This window comes from Setaria italica, chromosome I (assembly GCF_000263155.2).
Source record: "Setaria italica strain Yugu1 chromosome I, Setaria_italica_v2.0, whole genome shotgun sequence".
Lineage (NCBI taxonomy): Eukaryota > Viridiplantae > Streptophyta > Magnoliopsida > Poales > Poaceae > Setaria > Setaria italica.
The window spans coordinates 38,766,083-38,784,981 of NC_028450.1; the positions used below are offsets into that span (position 1 = coordinate 38,766,083).

The following is an 18,899-nucleotide window of genomic DNA, read 5'->3' on the forward strand; positions in this document are numbered from 1 at the left end:
AAATACGTAATTTTCCTGCGTATTCGAGGAAAAAAAATTAGTTGCTATAGTACGGTGTACGACCATGGCACCATGCTATGCCTTTCGGCTTTCGGCATCCACATGTAAGTTTTGATCTGTTTTCCGGCCAAATGCTATGGATTAGTAGGAGTGATCCGTCTGCCACATATGCGAATTTTCAAACGTTGGTTTCAGTTTTGGATTTCGCAGTTTCTGATCCTCCACAATTTATTACTAGTTTCTGAGCAACTGTGTTTTTTTTGCATTGTTCATTATCCCTTTATCAATTTCTTCCTTGCCGTTCTGGATTTTGAGATCTTTTTATTTACAAAATGTTGTCTGACAAAACGTATTTGCAGTTGGCAGTTGCAGGCTTGCAGCGAGTCCGCGGCAAAACATCATCAGGTTAACAAAACTCATGGGCCGTACGCACGCTCGTGGGCTGTGTTCGCTCGAGCGCGCAAGCTATGCGGGCTTCGGCTTGGTTCCAGTCCAAGAAGCGAGCGCTGGGGTGGGCTGTGTCACAGCCACTCGAGCGCGCAAACTCTCAAGGTCCACCTGCCCTTCGGCTTTGTCTCCGGCGAAATCCCATCCCCATTCGTTACCAGGAGCGCAGACATCGCCGGGGCGCCCCACCGGCGGCCGCGCCGCGGTGCGATCCCTATTCCCAAATCTCCCTCCTACGCAGGCCACCCTCATCATCCTCTCCAACCTCCAAATCCGCGCCCTGCCTGCCCTTCCGCTCCCAAATCCCACGATGAACCTCCCTTCCCGGCTCCGCCATCTCCGCCGCCTTCTCGCGGCCGCGCCCTTACCAACCCACGGCGCCACACACTCCCCCAACCCATCCTCCTTCCGACCGCTACACCCCACCCGAATCCTGCCGCCGCCGTCCCATCTACCCATCCTCCCAGCGCGGCGGCTCTTCTCCGAGCACGCCATCCTCCCCACTCACCTCCAGGACGAGCGCTTCGCCGGGATCTCTGATAGGATCTATGATGCCATGCTTAAGACGGAGGCGGAAGCCCACGAGGGCACGGAGGCCGCTCTCGACGCTTTGGGCGCCGAGCTGACTACCCCGCTCGTCGCCGACGTGCTTCACCGCCTCCGCTACGAGGAGAAGCTGGCGTTCCGGTTCTTCGCCTGGGCGTCCCACCAGGACGGGTACAGCCACGAACCGGCCACCTACAACGACATCATCGACATCCTCTCCGGCACGCGGTACAAGAGCCGCCAGTTCGGTGTCCTCTGCGACGTGCTCGACCACATGAAGCGCCACGGCACGAGGTCGGTGCCGGTTGAGGAGCTGCTGGCGATCCTGCGCGCCTACACGGAGAAGCATCTCACGCACATGAGGAAGCTGGCCAAGAAGCGGCGGGTTCGGATGCGTACGCCGCCAGAGACCGACGCGCTCAACGTGCTGCTGGACGCGTTCTGCAAGTGTGGGATGGTCAAGGAGGCGGAGGCGGTGTTCGGCCGCGTGAAGAGGAAGTTGCAGGGTAATGCCGAGACGTACAGTATCCTGTTCTTCGGGTGGTGCCGAGCGAGGGATCCCAAGAAGGCCATGAAGGTGCTAGAGGAAATGATTCAGATGAAGCACACACCAGATAGTTTCACCTACATAGCAGCTATCGATTCATTTTGCAGTGCTGGATTGGTGTCAGAGGCAAGGGAGTTGTTTGAGTTCATGAGGAATGAGGGATCAACGATATCGTCACCCACAGCCAAGACGTATTCGATTATGATTGTTGCGCTAGCTAAGGCTGATCAAATGGAGGAGTGTTTTGAACTGATTTCAGATATGAGAAGTAGTGGGTGTATGCCTGACGTATCGACTTATAAAGATTTGATTGAAGGGATGTGCTTGGTGGGTAAACTGGATGCTGCCTATCGTGTGTTGGAGGAGATGGGAAAGGCTGGATTTCCTCCTGACATTGTCACCTACAATTGCTTTCTTAAGGTACTTTGTAGTCTTCGAAAGGCTGATGATGCACTTGAACTTTGTGAGAAAATGATAGAGGCACATTGTGAGCCCAGTGTTCATACCTATAATATGCTGATGGTGATGTTCTTTGAGATGGGAGAGGCGCATAGAGCATTAGATATCTGGCTTGAGATGGACAGACGAGGATGTAAACGTGCTATTGATACCTATGAAATAATGATCGATGGTCTGTTTGATTGTGGAAGAACAGAAGATGCAAGTGCTCTTCTAGATGAGGTTATAAACCGTGACATGAAACTTTCATATAAGAAGTTTGATGCTATAATGCTGCGGTTATCAGCTGTAGGCGACCTTAGCGCGATACATCGATTGTCCGAGCATATGAGGAGATTTTACAATGTTGCGATGTCAAGACGATTTGCGATCACTCAGAAGAAGAAGAGCATAGGTCTGAGAAGGAGATGAGTGCTGTTACTATTGATGATGTGGTTTCTTGTTACTATGGATAATCAGAAGCTCATTCAAAGGTAAAAATGCACCGTGGTTTGTGGCCTAGACATGTTGTTTAAGTTGTTTATGCAATCAGTAGTACATCTAAAGTGGCAAAACAAATAGCATATTCCAATCAGGTTCTTTTCTTATGGTATATCTTATCCCGCATCTGCTGCCTTAATGGTAAACTTGTTCGGTACCATAGCCTCTCCTCACCCCAAAAGTTAGTGCAATGCCTGTTCGAACTATAATGGAGTCTATGTATATATAGAAATACCAACATGAAGTAGGATATTTGCCTTTTTATTATGCAGAATACTATTCTGGATATGCTATTATGTAACATCCTTATCCAATAGTCCGATATTTGCTTATTGAATAGGAAGATTCCTTGGTGTCTTTCAATGTTTTAAGGATCGTTTAGGGTTGATTTTACTGGACTGAATTGGATTGGCTTGGTAGATGGTTTCTTCAGGACCAGACACCAAGTGTTTTAAAAATGTGTCTACTTGACTAATCGCAAGTAGTTGGGTGTCTCAATGAGCTCCTGTCACTGATCTTAACACCTAATCTTTACTGAAAGATAAGTAGGTAACTGAGCTTATTTACTCTGCCGTTTTAGTGGTCGTCTTGCCGAACTCGTTCCTTTCTCATTTCAGCTAACATCACCAACTGAACTATCAAGGAGCAATGGGCATGTACAGCTTATAGCAGGCTTGGAATGCCTGATGTAGCCAAGCTACTCAAGATTTGGATGGTCAATTTTTTCTGGGATCAACCAGATATATAAGAATTTTGCTTGTTATCCCTATCTGGGATCTAAGCAGGAGGGAAGTGGAACCTTCCTTGAATTACAGCTCTAAGGATTTAGGACAAGATTACAAGAAAGGGTTAAATGGATAGCTGCTAAGCCAATAGTTTTTGTAGAAATTTTTGCAATAACTAGCAACATTGCCCGTGCGGCCGTGCGTTGCAGTGGCAGAACAAATAAATAAATAAATAAATATATATATATGTGTGTGTGTGTGTGTGCATAAGTGGTTCATACGAGGTGTCATAGGGGAAATTTTTGGTATGTGCAAATAAAATAAGTCAATAAGTAAATTCCCAATAATCAGACACAGGCACACAGGGCAAGGGTGGGTAAATAAGACAAAGTATAGGGGCAGAGTAGTGGTCACGCCATCAACACCGTAGCCTCTGTAAATAAGTAAATTCCCAATAATCTAATGTTTTGGAGTAGCATAGATAAGGTCTGAAGGTGCTAGGTAGCATATATGCTGGTAAGCTGGTTCAGTTTCAGTTTCATTCGTTGGGGATATATGAGCTTTTGTCAGGTATTCATCAATGAGATTATGGCAAAAGGATACTGTGAAAGTTATTATAGTTTTCTTGACAATTTTATTAGTAGACTAGTGAAGGACGTAACTTGCAGTCCTTTGGCCATTATTTTTCAGTTTGGTTTTGCTAAGCAGGAGTTTTCTTTATTCTGAACATGACTTTGTGCAGGGTGGTTGATGTATGCCAGCACACATTGTTGGAACAATTTGGAGTGGAAGAAGCACTGCATGAACTCATTCATTTGTTTAATTGAACCAGGGCTGTGAATATCATTGCATTTGAACATAACATGCACAAGGTAATCCCCCAACCCCACCCTTGCTGTAGCTAACTGGCGCAAGAAATATTATCTGCATTCTTATTTTGTTTTGAGTCCTATGAAGCAGGCCTCTTTTATGGCCTTCTTGTTCATGTGGGACCCCTCTGTGCACTGTATAAGTCTAGAACTGAATTTCCTGCCATTGAACATGTGATCTGCAGTTCTGCACCACATTCCTCAACTCCTGAGTCCTGACTACATGTTTCTCAATATCAATTTTTGGATTATTTCAGAACTCAGATGCTCAAGGAAACATTTTACTTGTAGCTTGTTTCTAGTTGGATTTTATTTGTTACTGGTCTACACATCCAGTTCATTTTCCCTAAAATGGAACGGAGTTGCACCCTTCCCTCTGTTAGTAGTGTGCTTGTATGTAGAGGGGCGACAGTGACTGAAATTTGGTCATTTTGGCTGGTGTCCGAAGCTGAAGACCTAACCGTAGTATGATGCACTCCAGCTGCATCAAAATTATGGTGCTAATTGTGGCTACACTGTCGAACTAAAGATGGTAAACTTGTCTATATAAATGCACACTCCAGCAAATCACAAGAGTAAAGCGAAACAATAAATGACTTAACTAGTATCAGTATGACTGAATCAAGATTCGTGGAAGCAGGTATCACTGTATCAGCAGCCATCAGCTAACTTGACTCAAGTCTTCAAGTTTTGGTACTGGTACCAAGTAGCATTAAGCTTCATCAGTATTAACTAACGTTCATGCTTGTACTTCCGTACTTGCAGGTGGCGGCTACTGGTTATCAACAAGACAGCAACATGTCGGGCCAAAGGCTTATGACCCGCGTTGGCTCTCTGGTCCTTGTTCAGCTGCTGTACCAAGCAATCAAGGACTCAAGGCTGTGAGCCTGTGAGCTACATTTAGGACGGCCATAGCTGCACACCCTTCCTCCAGCTGGGAGCCGGGAACGCCAAGAAACCCTGGAATTGAGAGCTGTCATCGGATGCCTTCAATCGAATCGAGCGCAGCGCAGGTGGAATTCTCTGAAGACGAGACCTCATGGCATAGCAGGGGCCCCGGCCGGACGAGCGCTTCGGGGGTCGCGAGGTTTCATGAGTCCCGAGGTAAAATATGGTTGGCTCTGACGGAAAAGATATCTCTGCCAACTGCCAAGGCCTTGTTTAGTTGGCCAATTTGGGAGGTGCCAAATTACTGTTACAGCACTGTAGCACACTGTAGCGTTTCGTTTGTATTTGTGAATTATTGTCCAAATATTGACTAATTAGGCTCAAAAGATTCGTCTCGTAAAGTACAACAAAACTGTGCAATTACTTTTTAATTTCATCTACATTTAGTACTCCATGCATGTACCGCAAGTTTGATGTGATGGGGAATCTTCTTTTTGCATAGTGTCAAAGTTGGAAGTTGGGAGTAACTAAACATGGCCCAAGTGATTTCTCCGGGTTCCCGCCCCTCGCCGTGCATGATTCTCCGAGTCAAGCAGCTGTCTGATAGCTTTCACCTTTCAGTCTGTGAAACCCGCATCTTTTTTATTTTCTTTTGGGCTGCCTCTATTCTCGCAGAGGAATCTGTATGCCCAACGATGCAGTAACCACATGTAGAAAGAAAAGGAATCAAAACATGCCATGTTTTTTTCTCCCTTTTTCCGAAAGCTATCATGTTTTTTCTTCTCTGGAACGTAAAAATTTCCTATCCGTCATATGCAACGTTTCATGGTCTATGGTCCATGCTGTAGATTTCAATCGCCATTCGGGAAAAATGACAAAACATCAACAAAGCAACACGACCGTGCAATTTACGCGGTGATGATGAACCAAGAAAGTGAGCGAACAGAAACTACACTCCACCAGAAGCTGTCTTCCCTTTCGCTAGCAGTGTGGTGTCAACGTGGTTCGGCGAGCCGGTGAGCACCTGCTCCGCTCTGCTCGATCAGACGCCGAGCCGCCCCCTGCGCCCGGCCGTCTCGTGAGCTGCACGGACACACCGGTGCACGCGGCACGCGGCACAGGAGTAAAGCGAGCAAGACCTCGCGATGTAGCTGAACAGTGGGCGCCCCGGGGCCCGGGCGTTGTGTTGTGCATGATTGAGCACTCAAACAGTGTCGCCTTGCGTGACAGGAGGAGCCATGCTTCGCAATAGTGCCTCACCTGTCACTGTAGCCTTCTTTCAACACCTCGTCGTACGAGTCAAGAGTCAAGACCCGGTTTGAATACGTGTATCTGGTCGCCTGTATGTACCTGATGATTCTCCCGGAGTTTCTGAACTCCCCATACGGGCCTGATAGTTCTGTGAATGCTAAAACATTCTTTGCCGTTTTAGTGTTAAAATACAGTGCATGGAGTAGAATGAAGCCGTCCTGCCAGATTTGAGTGTTCTAGAGGTAAGGAATTAAGGTGGTTAGTGTTGGTTAAAGCACGAACGAAACCTCCGTGTGTTACCATCATTGAGGTAGCAAGGAAAGGCTCTTGTTACCATCATCGTAATAAAAAATATTTTTTGGAATTTGTGAAAAGATAAGCTTATTAGGCTTGCTCTAATAAGTGACAAGAGCACTGGAAGCCTAGTACGAGCTTGCCGTTGCCCAGAGGAGAAAGGAACAAAGCCCATGCTAGCACCTCCTGGCTGCTACAACTACAACGTCTTCGTCTCCCACCCGTGCGTAGCGAGTAGCGAGCAGCGTAATGGTGTATCGTCCTGTTCCTTTCCCGGGCGTCGCCGGCCGCCGTTGGCATCCGATCTGATCTCCGTTGGCGTTGGCGTCTTCTTTGCAAGCCCAAACCGAAACCAGCCAAACGGAGGAGAGAGAGGTGAGGGCGAGAGAATAAAAAGGCAGAGGCTTTCGATCGCCGCCTGCGATGCGTCCCAGTCCACCTCGCTCGCTCGCTCCTCTCTCAGATCTAATCATTATTTAATCCTTTTTTCCAGGTCTCACATGAGCACTCCCCACTCGTCCTCCACCTCCTCCTCCCCCGCACCCCACCGCGCCTCCCCTCCCCAGATCCCCCAATCCCTAACCCTAGCGCCGCCCACGGCGTCCTCCGCCTCGCCCTCGTCCTCCTCCGCGTCCGGCATGCGCGATGCGGCGGAGGACGACTCCGACTCGCCGCCCTCGCAGATGTCGGAGGACGACCCCGGCGGGGGAGGCGGCGACAGGTGGGAGCCGGATCTGAGGGGCGGCAACGGCGGCGGCGGGAGGTGGGCGCCGCCGGACCAGGTGCTGGAGAACGTGCTCGAGAGCGTGCTCGAGTTCCTCACCGCCGCGAGGGACCGCAACGCCGCCTCGCTCGTCTGCCGCTCCTGGTACCGCGCCGAGGCGCAGACGCGCCGCGAGCTCTTCATCGGCAACTGCTACGCCGTCTCGCCGCGGCGCGCCGTCGAGCGCTTCGGCGGCCTGCGCTCCGTCGTGCTCAAGGGCAAGCCGCGCTTCGCGGACTTCAGCCTCGTGCCGTACGGCTGGGGCGCCTACGTCTCCCCCTGGGTGGCCGCGCTGGGACCCGCGTACCCGCGCCTCGAGCGCATCTGCCTCAAGCGGATGACCATCTCCGATGACGACCTCCACCTCGTCGCCAAGTCGTTCCCGCTCTTCAGGGAGCTCTCGCTCGTGTGCTGCGACGGCTTCAGCACGGTCGGCCTCGCCGCCATCGCTAAGCTCTGCCGGTACGTCGCCGTAGCACTCAACTTTTCTATTGTTGCACACGAGCTGAATCTAAGCGGCCTTGTGGTATCCGGGGGAGTATTTTACCAGCTTTCCTCGCTTTGGGAGGGTATCATACTATGCCATTCGTGCATTTGTTCAATCCTAGCTGCACCACGCAAATTCCCCCTTATTTAATGTGCACTCCTAGCCCTTTACGCTTTTCAGTTTTATTGGTCCGACCGTGCCATGGATCAGAATCTGATCTCGCCGAGCTTTTATGGCCGTATTGGTTTCTGATCGCAACTCGCCTTCCTGTCAAAATTACCTGTAAATCTTTATTTATTGTTCTTGCTGTTCTAATCACCGAGCTCGTGACACCTGGTACTGCCACAGTCGAATCTTGCCGTAGAAAGTCCTATGGTTTCTATTGGCAAAGTTTAAATTTGATCTTTTCCATTTACCCCAAGGTCCTTGGCAAAATAGTCTAGCTAATTAAATTGGTTACACCCAGATTTGGGGTACTTCCAGTTGCAAGCTGTCTGCTTTCCGTTGTTGGGGAATAGGAACACTAATAGCAGCATTTAAGTTGTAGCACTGGTATCTCACAGTCACGGTTGGTGGTTTTGATTTTGTAGGCATCTTCGCGTGCTAGATCTCATTGAAGATTACGTTGAGGATGAGGACGATGAGCTGGTGGATTGGATCTCCAAGTTCCCAGAGTCCAACACCTCTCTGGAGTCACTTGTCTTTGATTGTGTCAGCGTTCCGTTCAACTTTGAGGCCCTGGAGGTACTGGTTGCTCGCTCACCAGCCCTGCGCCGGTTGCGTGTGAACCACCATGTGTCAGTAGAGCAGCTGCGCCGTCTGATGGCAAGAGCACCCCAGCTCACGCACTTTGGAACTGGTGCATTCCGATCTGAAGCTGCCCCTGGTGGGGGTTTGTCTGTGACTGAGCTTGCTACATCTTTTGCTGCATCCAGGTCGCTCATTTGTCTATCAGGTTTCCGGGATGTTAATCCAGAATACCTCCCAGCAATCTACCCAGTTTGTGCCAAGCTCACTTCTCTAAACTTCAGCTTTGCAAGCCTAACTGCTGAGGAACTCAAACCAGTTATTCGCAACTGCATCAATCTTCGCACTTTCTGGGTAAGCTGCCTTCCAGATTCACATTGATGCGTATACTAATTTTTATGTGAACTGGCAGTTAAAAACGTAGGCATTGATGTTTAAATTTCTTACTCTAGGTTCTTGATACGGTGGGCGATGAAGGCCTTCGGGCTGTGGCTGATACATGCTCGGAACTCCGTGAGCTGCGAGTTTTTCCTTTGGATGCCTCTGAAGATTCTGAGGGCTCAGTCTCAGATGTTGGTCTTCAGGCGATCTCAGAAGGCTGCCGGAAGCTAGAATCAATCCTCTACTTCTGCCAGCGGATGACAAATGCAGCCGTAATTGCTATGTCCAAGAACTGTCCTGACCTTGTGGTGTTCCGCCTCTGTATTATGGGCCGCCACCGGCCTGATCGGATCACCGGGGAGCCCATGGATGATGGTTTTGGTGCAATTGTGATGAATTGCAAGAAGCTCACCAGACTTTCAGTCTCTGGCCTGCTTACTGATAAAGCTTTTGCATACATTGGGAAATATGGGAAGCTAATAAAGACTCTGTCTGTTGCCTTTGCTGGGAATAGTGACATGTCCCTGCAATATATATTTGAGGGATGCACTAAGTTGCAGAAGCTTGAGGTCAGAGATAGCCCTTTTAGTGACAAGGGATTGCTCTCAGGACTGAACTACTTCTACAATATGAGGTTCTTATGGATGAACTCATGCAGGCTAACTATGAGGGGCTGCAAAGATGTAGCTCAGCAAATGCAAAATTTGGTGGTTGAAGTAATCAAGGACCACCCTGATGATGAAGGGGAGGCTGAGATTGTTGACAAGTTGTACCTGTATCGGTCACTGGCAGGACCAAGGAATGATGCTCCACCATTTGTTACCCTCTTGTAGTACTGCTGTTGGAACCTGCTGTACCCACGAACATGTTTGTTCAATTATTCCTCATCAAGTTTTTCAGAGCCAGCGAGGGAAGCTTCCTGTGGATGATTTTCAAGTTGCCGCAGGAATGCTCCTGTAAATCAAGAGGCTGCTGATTATTCTTTTCTCTTGATCTTCATTGATCGTTGGGCTGGCAGGGCGGCATTCTGAGTTGGGGCAGTTGAGGAGCACGTCCAAAGCAAGTCATCGGAGCGCTTGGCGCTGGTCTTACAGTATAGCAATGATGAGTAGGGACTGATTGCACAGGGACTGACTGCACACTGACTCCAGTCAGCTGGCTTCGGATGGTTCTTCGGCACTCAAGTCTCAAGCTACTTGTATCTTGCCATCTCCCTTTTTGTTTTTCTGCTCAGACCAAGGAATGGCAATGCTGCCTATGTCCGAAGCTTCAATGTTCCATCGGCCATTATGTTTTAGATTATCCAAAACTCGGCTACGCTATTTTTTTCTCCCTTTTTTTCTACGTTTTTAGCACTCATGAGTTATTTTTGTAGACCTGTAGACCATTATCCCTTTTCTTGGTCTCCACCCTCTGCTATTTTTAATCAAGAAGCTATTGGAGGAATTTGAAATTTCATCGGCATTGTTTGGTTTTGCCCTGCTTGTCATCGTCATCACTGTTCCATTGCTTGCCATGATCATCTATATGTAACCTCGACTGTGACAGCTCTATCGCTATAATAAACACCGTAGCCTCGGTATTGAATTGCCATCATAACGATAGGCCCTACCAATGATTTGCTCTGATAGTCGTCGTCCTTGTTTCTTGTAGAGCCTCATGACATCAACTGCACTGATGGCCGTCTGTTTTTATTCTGCTGCCTTTTCCCTTCTGCACCTTTCAGGATCCTGGAGGGGTCGTCAAGGCAGCTCAACACCGACCCCAACTGGCAAAGGTAACAGCAGTTTTCTAACTGATGGTGATGGAGTTCCATTGCTGCATATTTGAACGCCCAGTTGAGCACCACCATCCGCGTGCTAACCACTACAGTTTTCGCTACGACCCTAACTCGTCATCGCGAATAGTTAACTAGGATGTGTTGTCTCTTTATCATGGATCAATGCATTGTTTAGATCTCTGCTGTGCCATCCCGGCTGAGAGGCTGGCAGGCATGTGGTTTGTTTCCTGGGGTCACTGCACCTCGCATTTGTTTTCTCCAGGATCCAGTTCGATCTGCCCGTTTCTTTATATCATGAGCTGCTGCATCTGGGGCGATCGGTCGCCTCGATCTAGATGGTTTTTCCGCTGAGGATTTGAGATCCCTGGGCCTTTTTAGATCTCAGGTTCTTTTAGGGTTTTCTGGTATGATACCACGCCTTGTTTATGGCGCTCCTCGTGTCTGTCATTAAGAGGTTGTCGGGTTCTTTAGGACCCCGATTAGCCTTGTTTGGTTTCGCTTGTGGGTGCTCGAGGAGAGGCATCTGGTTTGGGAGAATCAAGCCGCTGGGGAGATACCCTTTCTTGCTGGTAGCAACGCGTCACGAACTTGCCTAGAAACCTAACCGGATGGTGGTGGACGAAGGGAAGTTTGGTACTTTGGATACTGTTAGCTTCTTGTTGTTGAAAATAAAGCCTGTTTGGTAGTAGAATGCCACGAGCAAACTCCTGAGATGTTTTGCTTTTGGCAGTTTGGCCGGCTAGATCGCCAAGATGATGCAACGTGCTGGGGCAGGCCAGTTTCGGTGCCATTTTGTCGTTGTCGAGGTGCTTCGGTCTCAGATTTCGGTTCACGTCGGCGAGTAAACAGCATGTTTGGCCTCAGCACGCCAGAGTTGTACTACAGCCTCACAAAGTCACAGGATTATTCAAACGGGACCTGAAACGTATCGTTTCAGTCATTGTGCTAGTGCAGGAAATTAAAGAAATCAAGTCTTTTAGACCGGTGTTAATTAGTGCATAAAATCTTCGAGTCAGTGTTGCTGCAATGGGTTGGTGTAAAGGTCGTGTAAATGGCTCACCAGGCCAGTCAAGATTACCCTACACAGGACACAGGATGGTTGCGTACGAACAACGGGGAATCGCCGAATCGGAGAGGAGGGACCCTAACGCTGGTGATTGGAACGTACGACGTCATCGATTCACCGCAGGTGCAGCCACCAGTGCCTGCCGTCCACCGGGCTTTGATTTCTTCCTGTGGCATGGTAGCATTCAGCAGTGCATCTTTCTCTGTCCCTCTCACGAGATGCCAATCGGCGCGATCATCTCGTTAGGATATAGGACCGGTAGAATTTCAGATAAATTTCACTTTTGTTTTTTTAAAAAAGATAAATTTCACATGAAATGAAAATGAAATAGTCATATCTCCTTGTCAAAGAAAAATTCTAGGGAAGTCCGTGTTCCATTGGAAGAATTCAAATGTTTAATTTGTTTGGTTGCAGCAGCAAGAGGGATACACTCCATCCTCAAAGATATATAAACTGTAGCTGGATGCAAAGTATGCTACTTTAGCTAAAATTTGATCAGCAATTTCGGTCCAGTTTGAGCCCTTGAAAGAGCACCCGGCAGATCTGTGCCAATCCATACAAGTCATCTAGAAATCTTCGACTTTTGGAAGCATCGGTTCGTCTGAACTCATCAGTCATTTCGTTGGTCCTGTCAACTATATCCTATCTTCGGTATTATATCTTACAGTGAGCCCTGCGATGTAACCTGAAGATTACATAGACACAAACAACCTTTTTTTCCTGTCCCTGTGAAACGAAACCCTTATCCAATATTCTCTCCAGCTACTTTTCACTCTCAATCCCTGATGAGTCGGTCAATCGGACAGTACGAGAACAGTGCAGCCACAATCATTTTGCTGGTAAACCCTTTCAGGTCTACTCGTTACAAGCCAAAAACAATCTTGGCTGCGCCCTTGTTCGTCACCTTATCCCTGTCAAATCTGCATCCCTTTTGCGCGTAAACTCGACACCTCACCAAGTCACCAGAGAGGCAGAGAGGCCATAACTCATGCAACCGGCCAACCGCGTGGCTGAATGCCTGAATTCTACAAGCCTGAAAAACAAGGCAGGTCGTTGTCCTCGGCTTAGCATCTACCGAGAAAGATGACGAGAAAAAATGATCTTGGAATGGGACGAGCAGCCTAACCATGACAAAGGCCCATGCCACAAGCGAAGAAGCTGGCCAGATATCGGTCGAACACGCACCAACCATCATTGCTCGCGGCTGCTCACCAACGACAAAACCTGTGCCGGGGTTTCGCAAGAGATCTCAGTGGCCTTTGACGAATTCGTGTGGATCACAGGTACCAATCGGGACAGCTCTGCGGTGTCTGAGGTTGATTTGTGGCTTTCGGAATCGCCGGCCGGCTCCAGATCCTTGATATCTCCGGCGATTGCAGCGTCGGATTCTTCCGCCAGTGAGGCGGCGAACGTTGGATCGGCGCTTGTCGTCTTCGGATCCGAGGACCACAATTTCGGCAGGAGAATACTGTGTTTTTGTTGTTTTCACGGACTAAGTGGTGGTGATGCTGAAACCAGTCAACATCCGGTGCTGTTGCCGATCCTATGCAATTCCCTGTCCACTCCTTTGGAAAGCTAGCTTGAAAGTGGCAGCACCGCAGCATGAATATGCACAGTGTGATTTGTAGCTAGGCTCTGATTGGTGTCACCTTTAGAGGTCGGAATCAGGGGGAACCTGGAATGGCACATGTGAATTTTTTTTTTTGACAAATATCTCGTTGTGCCATGGAAAACGGAGATGAGATGATCTCTTTTCTTGGAAAAAAAAAAGCAGGCTTGTTGTGTAATCAAAAAAATCACGGTGGATGATGTACTCATTTGTTGTTGAAGGATTTGGTGGTTGTTTGTTGGCAACATGTAAACGAAGAAGCTTCCTTCCTCGCAAAAAGTAGAGAGAGGAGCTGACTGGCAATGGAATTAGGTACTCCCCGTCCTAACACCGCTATTCGTCACATGGGCGGTAGCCGGTAGTAGACTTGTAACATGCCAGTTCAATCACGTCCACGAGCAGATAGGACAAAACGAGCAACAGTGTCGATGTGGCGCAAGCACAAGGCCCCGCTGCCTTTTGACGACCCGAAAGGCGGGCGGTCGGTCAGGCAGCCGGACATGGAGGTGATCACTCGCGCGCACCGATCCCTCTCCCCCTCGGCCACGGCACGTTCCACACGTACGCCCGCGCCGCAGCGGGCCGCGGCGCCGCGCACGTTGCCGCGACCCTTGGCGCGATCGTGACCGAGATATGATGTCGAGGGCGGCCGCGTAACCGAGCGCGCGGATCACGATAGGTTGGCCGCTAGGGGGCCGTGTCCTCGTGCGCGCGCGCGAGCCGGCCGGCCAGCCGGTGGACGAGCCGGCGAGGAGGACGGGGGATGCTGCCTGAGGTTGCGACGGCGACCAGGCGATCACCGAATCGGGACACGATCTCCGGACGTGCCCCTTCGCACGTACGCGACGCGTGGTTCGTTCGCGCCGTGTTTTTCCTCCACCGCCCTTCTTTAATTTTCCACGGCTTTTGCTTGCTTGACCTCCCCACGTAGCAGTAGCTCCTCGCTCGTCGTCCTCATCTTTCTCTGTGCTCTCTTGGGCAGGCCATTAGAAGTCACGTTGATGGGGGACCCCGCAGGATACGAGCGTAGCTTTCAAATAGTCTCACGATATGCGTCACGAAATTGACGGGAAGGACTGATGCGTACGGGTTGGCGTATGTGTGCAATGCGTAACGGAATCGTTCACTTGCAGTAGGTACAATGTACAACGAAGCGAAGCCTGAATTTTTCTACTTTGATAAAGTTCGAAAGCGAAGGAATAACTTGGGCGGCTGATCGACAGTGCTGAATCCGGCCGTCGTCAGATTACGAACAGTCAGAACACTGTCGAGGCCGCCGCTGGATTGCACAGTCTAAAGATAGCGTCTTGTGCAACGGATCGATGCGGCGAAAAGCAGAGGGATGCAGCGGGCGATCGAAGGCGTCCTCGTGATCGGTAGCGAGATTGTTAGCATCAGAATCGGTAGCGAGATGGACGGCGCAGGGATCGAGCGGAGGAAACTGGCGCCGGACAAGTTGGGGTCGCCGACGAGACGGCTCTGTGGTCGCCCTGCTCCCATACAAAATCCTTGCCGATTACGCCGGAACCAACTTGTTCCTGAGGTCGTAATGCTATAGTGAAACGAAATATTCGTCTCGCTCCTTTCCGTTTCTTTTGGGTGGTGGTCATGGCTGAAATGTCACGCTCGGTTCACAGGAAACTAAGATTCCTGTGCAAGGAAAAAAAAAAAGATCCATGATGGGCCCAAAATTACTTTGTTTTGAGCCTAGCAGGCCGGAATTTATGGCCCATGCGAGTCGTGATTGATGCTGGCCCATCTCAATAGCCCGTAGCGTTTCTTCTTCCTTTTCTTTTTCAAGGGACCTCAGCGTTTCTTCATGACATGGAACACTGGGATATGTTACTTAGGAGTATGTGAGGAAAGAGCAGCAACATCGTCATTGAAGCATCAAACAACCTGCACCCAAATGGATAATAGCGCCTCCTGATCAACCAACATCGGCAATGATGGCGCAAAGAACATAATTTTTTTTAAACGAACCGGCAGAAGATCCGCCTGTTACTTCCTTCGTCCCATAAAAAGTGCAATCCTACCTTTTGAAAAAAAAATCACATAAAAGAGTGCAATCCTAGAGAATAGATCTAACTACCGCCTAATTAAGTGGCCAGATCTGATTTGCATGTCAAAACTTACTGCATGTGGCCAACAAATAAGGATATAATTGCACTCTGTCCTAGAAAACACGTCACCACTAATCTATCCTAGAAAAATTAGAATTGCACTCTTCATAGGACGGAGGATATAATTGCACTCTTCATAGGACGGTGAGAGTATATTAATAAAGAGGAGAGGCGGCCGATGGCTGAAAAATTACAAGATGGGCTCAGAAGTCCCATAAAAGAAATGAATCACACTCTATGCAAGAGACACGCCAGTTACTTGGCCCCAGCAAGCACCCAGGTTTTGGCCTGCGCAAAGAACACAATTACGTTGCTGCTAATGCCACTGTCTTTAACGGGCTGATTGGTCCACTGTCTCTGGAAGCTTTGGCTTGCAATCAAGCATCATCCTTTGCGTTAGACACGGGTGTGCACAAGTGCGTGATACCTTCAGACAGCTTGGAAGCGATCATGAATTTTCAGCAGCACGTGTGTGCAGCATCTCATCAAATCCTAAAGGAAATCAAAGCAAGGAGCGTTTCCTAGAACAGAATTATGTTGATGCTAATGGCACTGTCTTTAGCGGGTTAATTGGTCTATCGTCTCCAGAGTATGGAAGCTTTGGCTTTCGTTGATGCAATGAAGCAATATCCTTGGCGCAGACATGGCTGCGTATGTGATAGCTAATGCTTCGAAGCGATCACGAATCTTCATGCGCAGACATAAATGAACCTTACCCCTTTTTAGCCTCGACTTCGGAGTCATAACATTGATCCCAAAAGATGCAAATCGAATACAGAAATTTGCTTATTGAATTTAAGCTTTAAAATTTTTACCAAAGTGGCTACAATAAGAGTTAATGCAATTGCAGATTATGTAATTAGCCCAACTTAAACGGCCTTCATGCGAGGACGCAACATCTAGAGGGTGTCATCGTCTTACATGAAACCATACACGAGTTGCACCGAAAGAAACAAAATGGGGTTATTTTCAAAATTGATTTCGAAAAAGCCTATGATAAAGTAAGATGGCCATTCCTATTACAGACCCTACGGATGAAAGGCTTCTCGCCCAAGTGGATCTCCTGGTTGAATCTTTCATTTCGGGAGGTAGTGTAGCGGTTAATATTAATGAGGATGTCGGGTCATATTTCCAAACAAAGAAAGGTCTTCGACAGGGGGATCCATTACCACCCTTACTTTTTAACATCGTGGCTGATATGCTAGCAATCCTAATAAGTAGAGTCAAAGTGGATGGTCAAATTAGTGGGGTAGTACCACATCTTGTTGATGATGGATTGTCTATTCTACAATACGCTGACGATACAATTATTTTGATGGAACATGACTTAGAGAAAGCACGTAACATGAAGCTATTGCTTTGTGCTTCCGAGCAACTATCAGGACTCAAAATCAAATTTCATAAAAGTGAAATTTCCTGCTTTGGCAAGGCACAAGAAATAATTGATCAATATACTGAACTATTTGGCTGTAACTAGAGATATTTTTCATTGAAGTATTTGGGTATTCCAATACATTATAGGAAACAGTCAAATGCTGATTGGAAGAAAGTAGAGGAGCGCTTTAAGAAAAGACTCAGCAGTTGGAAAGGTAAACATCTTTCCATAGGGGGACGACTAACACTGATTAACTCGGTGCTTAGTAGTTTACCTATGTATATGATGTTTTTCTTTGCGATCCCCAAAGGGGTACTCAAGAAACTGGACTACTTTCGCCCAAAATTCTTTTGGCAAAGTGATGACCAGAAACGAAAGTACCGCAAGCCGAAAGATAAGAGGGTCCAGGGATTCAAAATTTAGATTTTAAAAACACTACTTTGCTTAGTAAGTGGCTTTTCAAGCTACTCGCAACAGACATGACTTGGCAACAAATACTACGTAATAAATATCTTGGTTCTAAACCACTCTCGGTGGAGAAACAGGGACTCCCATTTTTGGGCCAGTCTTATGAAGGCAAAATTGGAATTTCTATCTTTTGGGACCTTCATAATTAAAGATGGAACACAAGTTAAGTTTTGGAAGGATAAATGGTTGGGAAATTCAACGTTGCTGAACAATATCCCTATTTGTACAACATAGCTCGTCACAAACATGACAATGTTGCAGAAGTGTTCGGGACCTCACCATTGAACATAACTTGGCGAAGAGATCTAATTGCACACAAGTTAGCAGCTTGGAACAATTTGCTTCCACGTATTGCTAACATTGTGCTAAGAAAGGAATCAGATGAATTTCAATGGAATCTACACCTAAGTGGTTAGTTCTCAGTGAAGCCTCCTGGCAATGATCCATAGCAATGTTTCCAATTTAAATAAGTGCCTGTGGAAACTAAAAGCTCTGTTAAAAACTAAAATCTTTATGTGGGGGAGTGATTTTGACAAAAGATAACTTAGCAAGACGCAATTGGCAAAGGAGCAGAAGATGTTGTTTCTGTCATAAGGATGAAACAATTAAACACCTTTTTATTCGAATGTCGGTTTGCACATGCGGTGTGGTCCATTATATATGCGGCATCTGGGCTTTCTCAACCTCATAGTGTGTCTAATATATTTGGGAATTGGCTACAGGGCATTGAAAAGGATATGAAACCGTTAATTCCGCTAGAAGCGGCTGCTACATGTTGGTCGTTATGGCTATGCAGAAATGATATAGTATTTGGTAAAAAAATAACTCATCTTCATTGCAAGTTATCTTTCAAATTATACATTGGCTCCATACATGAACTATCTTACAGAAGCCAGCTTCACATGATATGGTTGCTGCAGCATTACTACGATTGGCGCAGGTGGCTAAGGAAGTTTTTTACCCAAGCACATGGATGGCGATCTAGTCTACGGATTGTCATATATAGGCTGTATGCATCCCGCTATGCAGAGGTCGGGAGTATTTTTCAAGACTTTGTATCACGTTGATGATGTAATGCTCTTGAAATTTAATCAAGCTTCCTTATCCGAAAAAAAAAATCTTCAGAAGCAGAACCTGTGTACTCATCAAACCTAAAGAAATTAAGGCAAGAAGCATATTGCTTCACGAGTTTCTAATGTTGAGGCTCATGTTCTTGTTTAATGTCGCACCAGGGAGGTATGTTTGGCTTCTTCGACGACCAGAAATTTCAAAAGAATCATCATCACGATTGAATCTTATCAATCTCATGGCTAGTTTGCATTCTACAAAAAAGGACCACGCGATGTTGCGGTCATGTACAAACCCCCTCAGCTACTACAACACATAAATGCGACCAAGCAATCATGCTGTCAAGTAACCCCTCAAGCTACTACACATAAACGAGTTCTCTGAAAATCACAGCCATCGACAAGGAGACTTTTTGACATGTTCAGAACAAGGCTCTGTAATACAAAGCCATCATCGAATAAAATAGATTGAACATAGTCCACGAAACTCCACATTAACAAAACGAGCACAGCCAAGCAACACATGG

The 18,899-nt window shown here is 47.5% G+C and overlaps 2 protein-coding genes across 3 annotated transcripts; both read left to right on the forward strand.

Annotated features, from left to right (window-relative positions):
• The first annotated feature begins 538 nt into the window (after positions 1–538).
• LOC101761527 (pentatricopeptide repeat-containing protein At1g73400, mitochondrial) lies at positions 539–5,347 on the forward strand. 2 transcript variants are annotated; one of them, XM_004953929.3, is made up of 3 exons: positions 539–2,472; positions 3,947–4,076; positions 4,839–5,347. In XM_004953929.3, exon 1 carries the CDS (start codon positions 758–760, stop codon positions 2,408–2,410), a length of 1,653 nt encoding a protein of 550 aa, XP_004953986.1. In that variant the 5' UTR covers positions 539–757; the 3' UTR covers positions 2,411–2,472; positions 3,947–4,076; positions 4,839–5,347. The 2 variants fall into 2 exon arrangements, with proteins under 2 accessions (XP_004953986.1, XP_004953987.1); XM_004953930.3 differs by lacking the exons at positions 3,947–4,076; positions 4,839–5,347 and adding an exon at positions 3,097–3,940.
• A 1,579-nt stretch (positions 5,348–6,926) lies between these two features.
• Positions 6,927–10,365, forward strand: LOC101762209 (F-box protein FBX14). Its single transcript, XM_022827648.1, has 3 exons — positions 6,927–7,731; positions 8,347–8,857; positions 8,956–10,365. Exons 1-3 carry the CDS (start codon positions 7,007–7,009, stop codon positions 9,715–9,717), a joined length of 1,998 nt encoding a protein of 665 aa, XP_022683383.1. The 5' UTR covers positions 6,927–7,006; the 3' UTR covers positions 9,718–10,365.
• Positions 10,366–18,899: the final 8,534 nt, after the last annotated feature.

Excerpts from the sequence above, each read along its gene's own strand:
- LOC101761527 (XM_004953929.3), top strand. The coding sequence starts at position 758 with ATGAACCTCCCTTCCCGGCTCCGCCATCTCCGCCGCCTTCTCGCGGCC.
- LOC101762209 (XM_022827648.1), top strand. The coding sequence starts at position 7,007 with ATGAGCACTCCCCACTCGTCCTCCACCTCCTCCTCCCCCGCACCCCAC. Across the intron at positions 7,732-8,346 it reads GCCATCGCTAAGCTCTGCCG|GCATCTTCGCGTGCTAGATC; the intron begins GTACGTCGCCGT and ends TTGATTTTGTAG. Across the intron at positions 8,858-8,955 it reads TCAATCTTCGCACTTTCTGG|GTTCTTGATACGGTGGGCGA; the intron begins GTAAGCTGCCTT and ends TTCTTACTCTAG.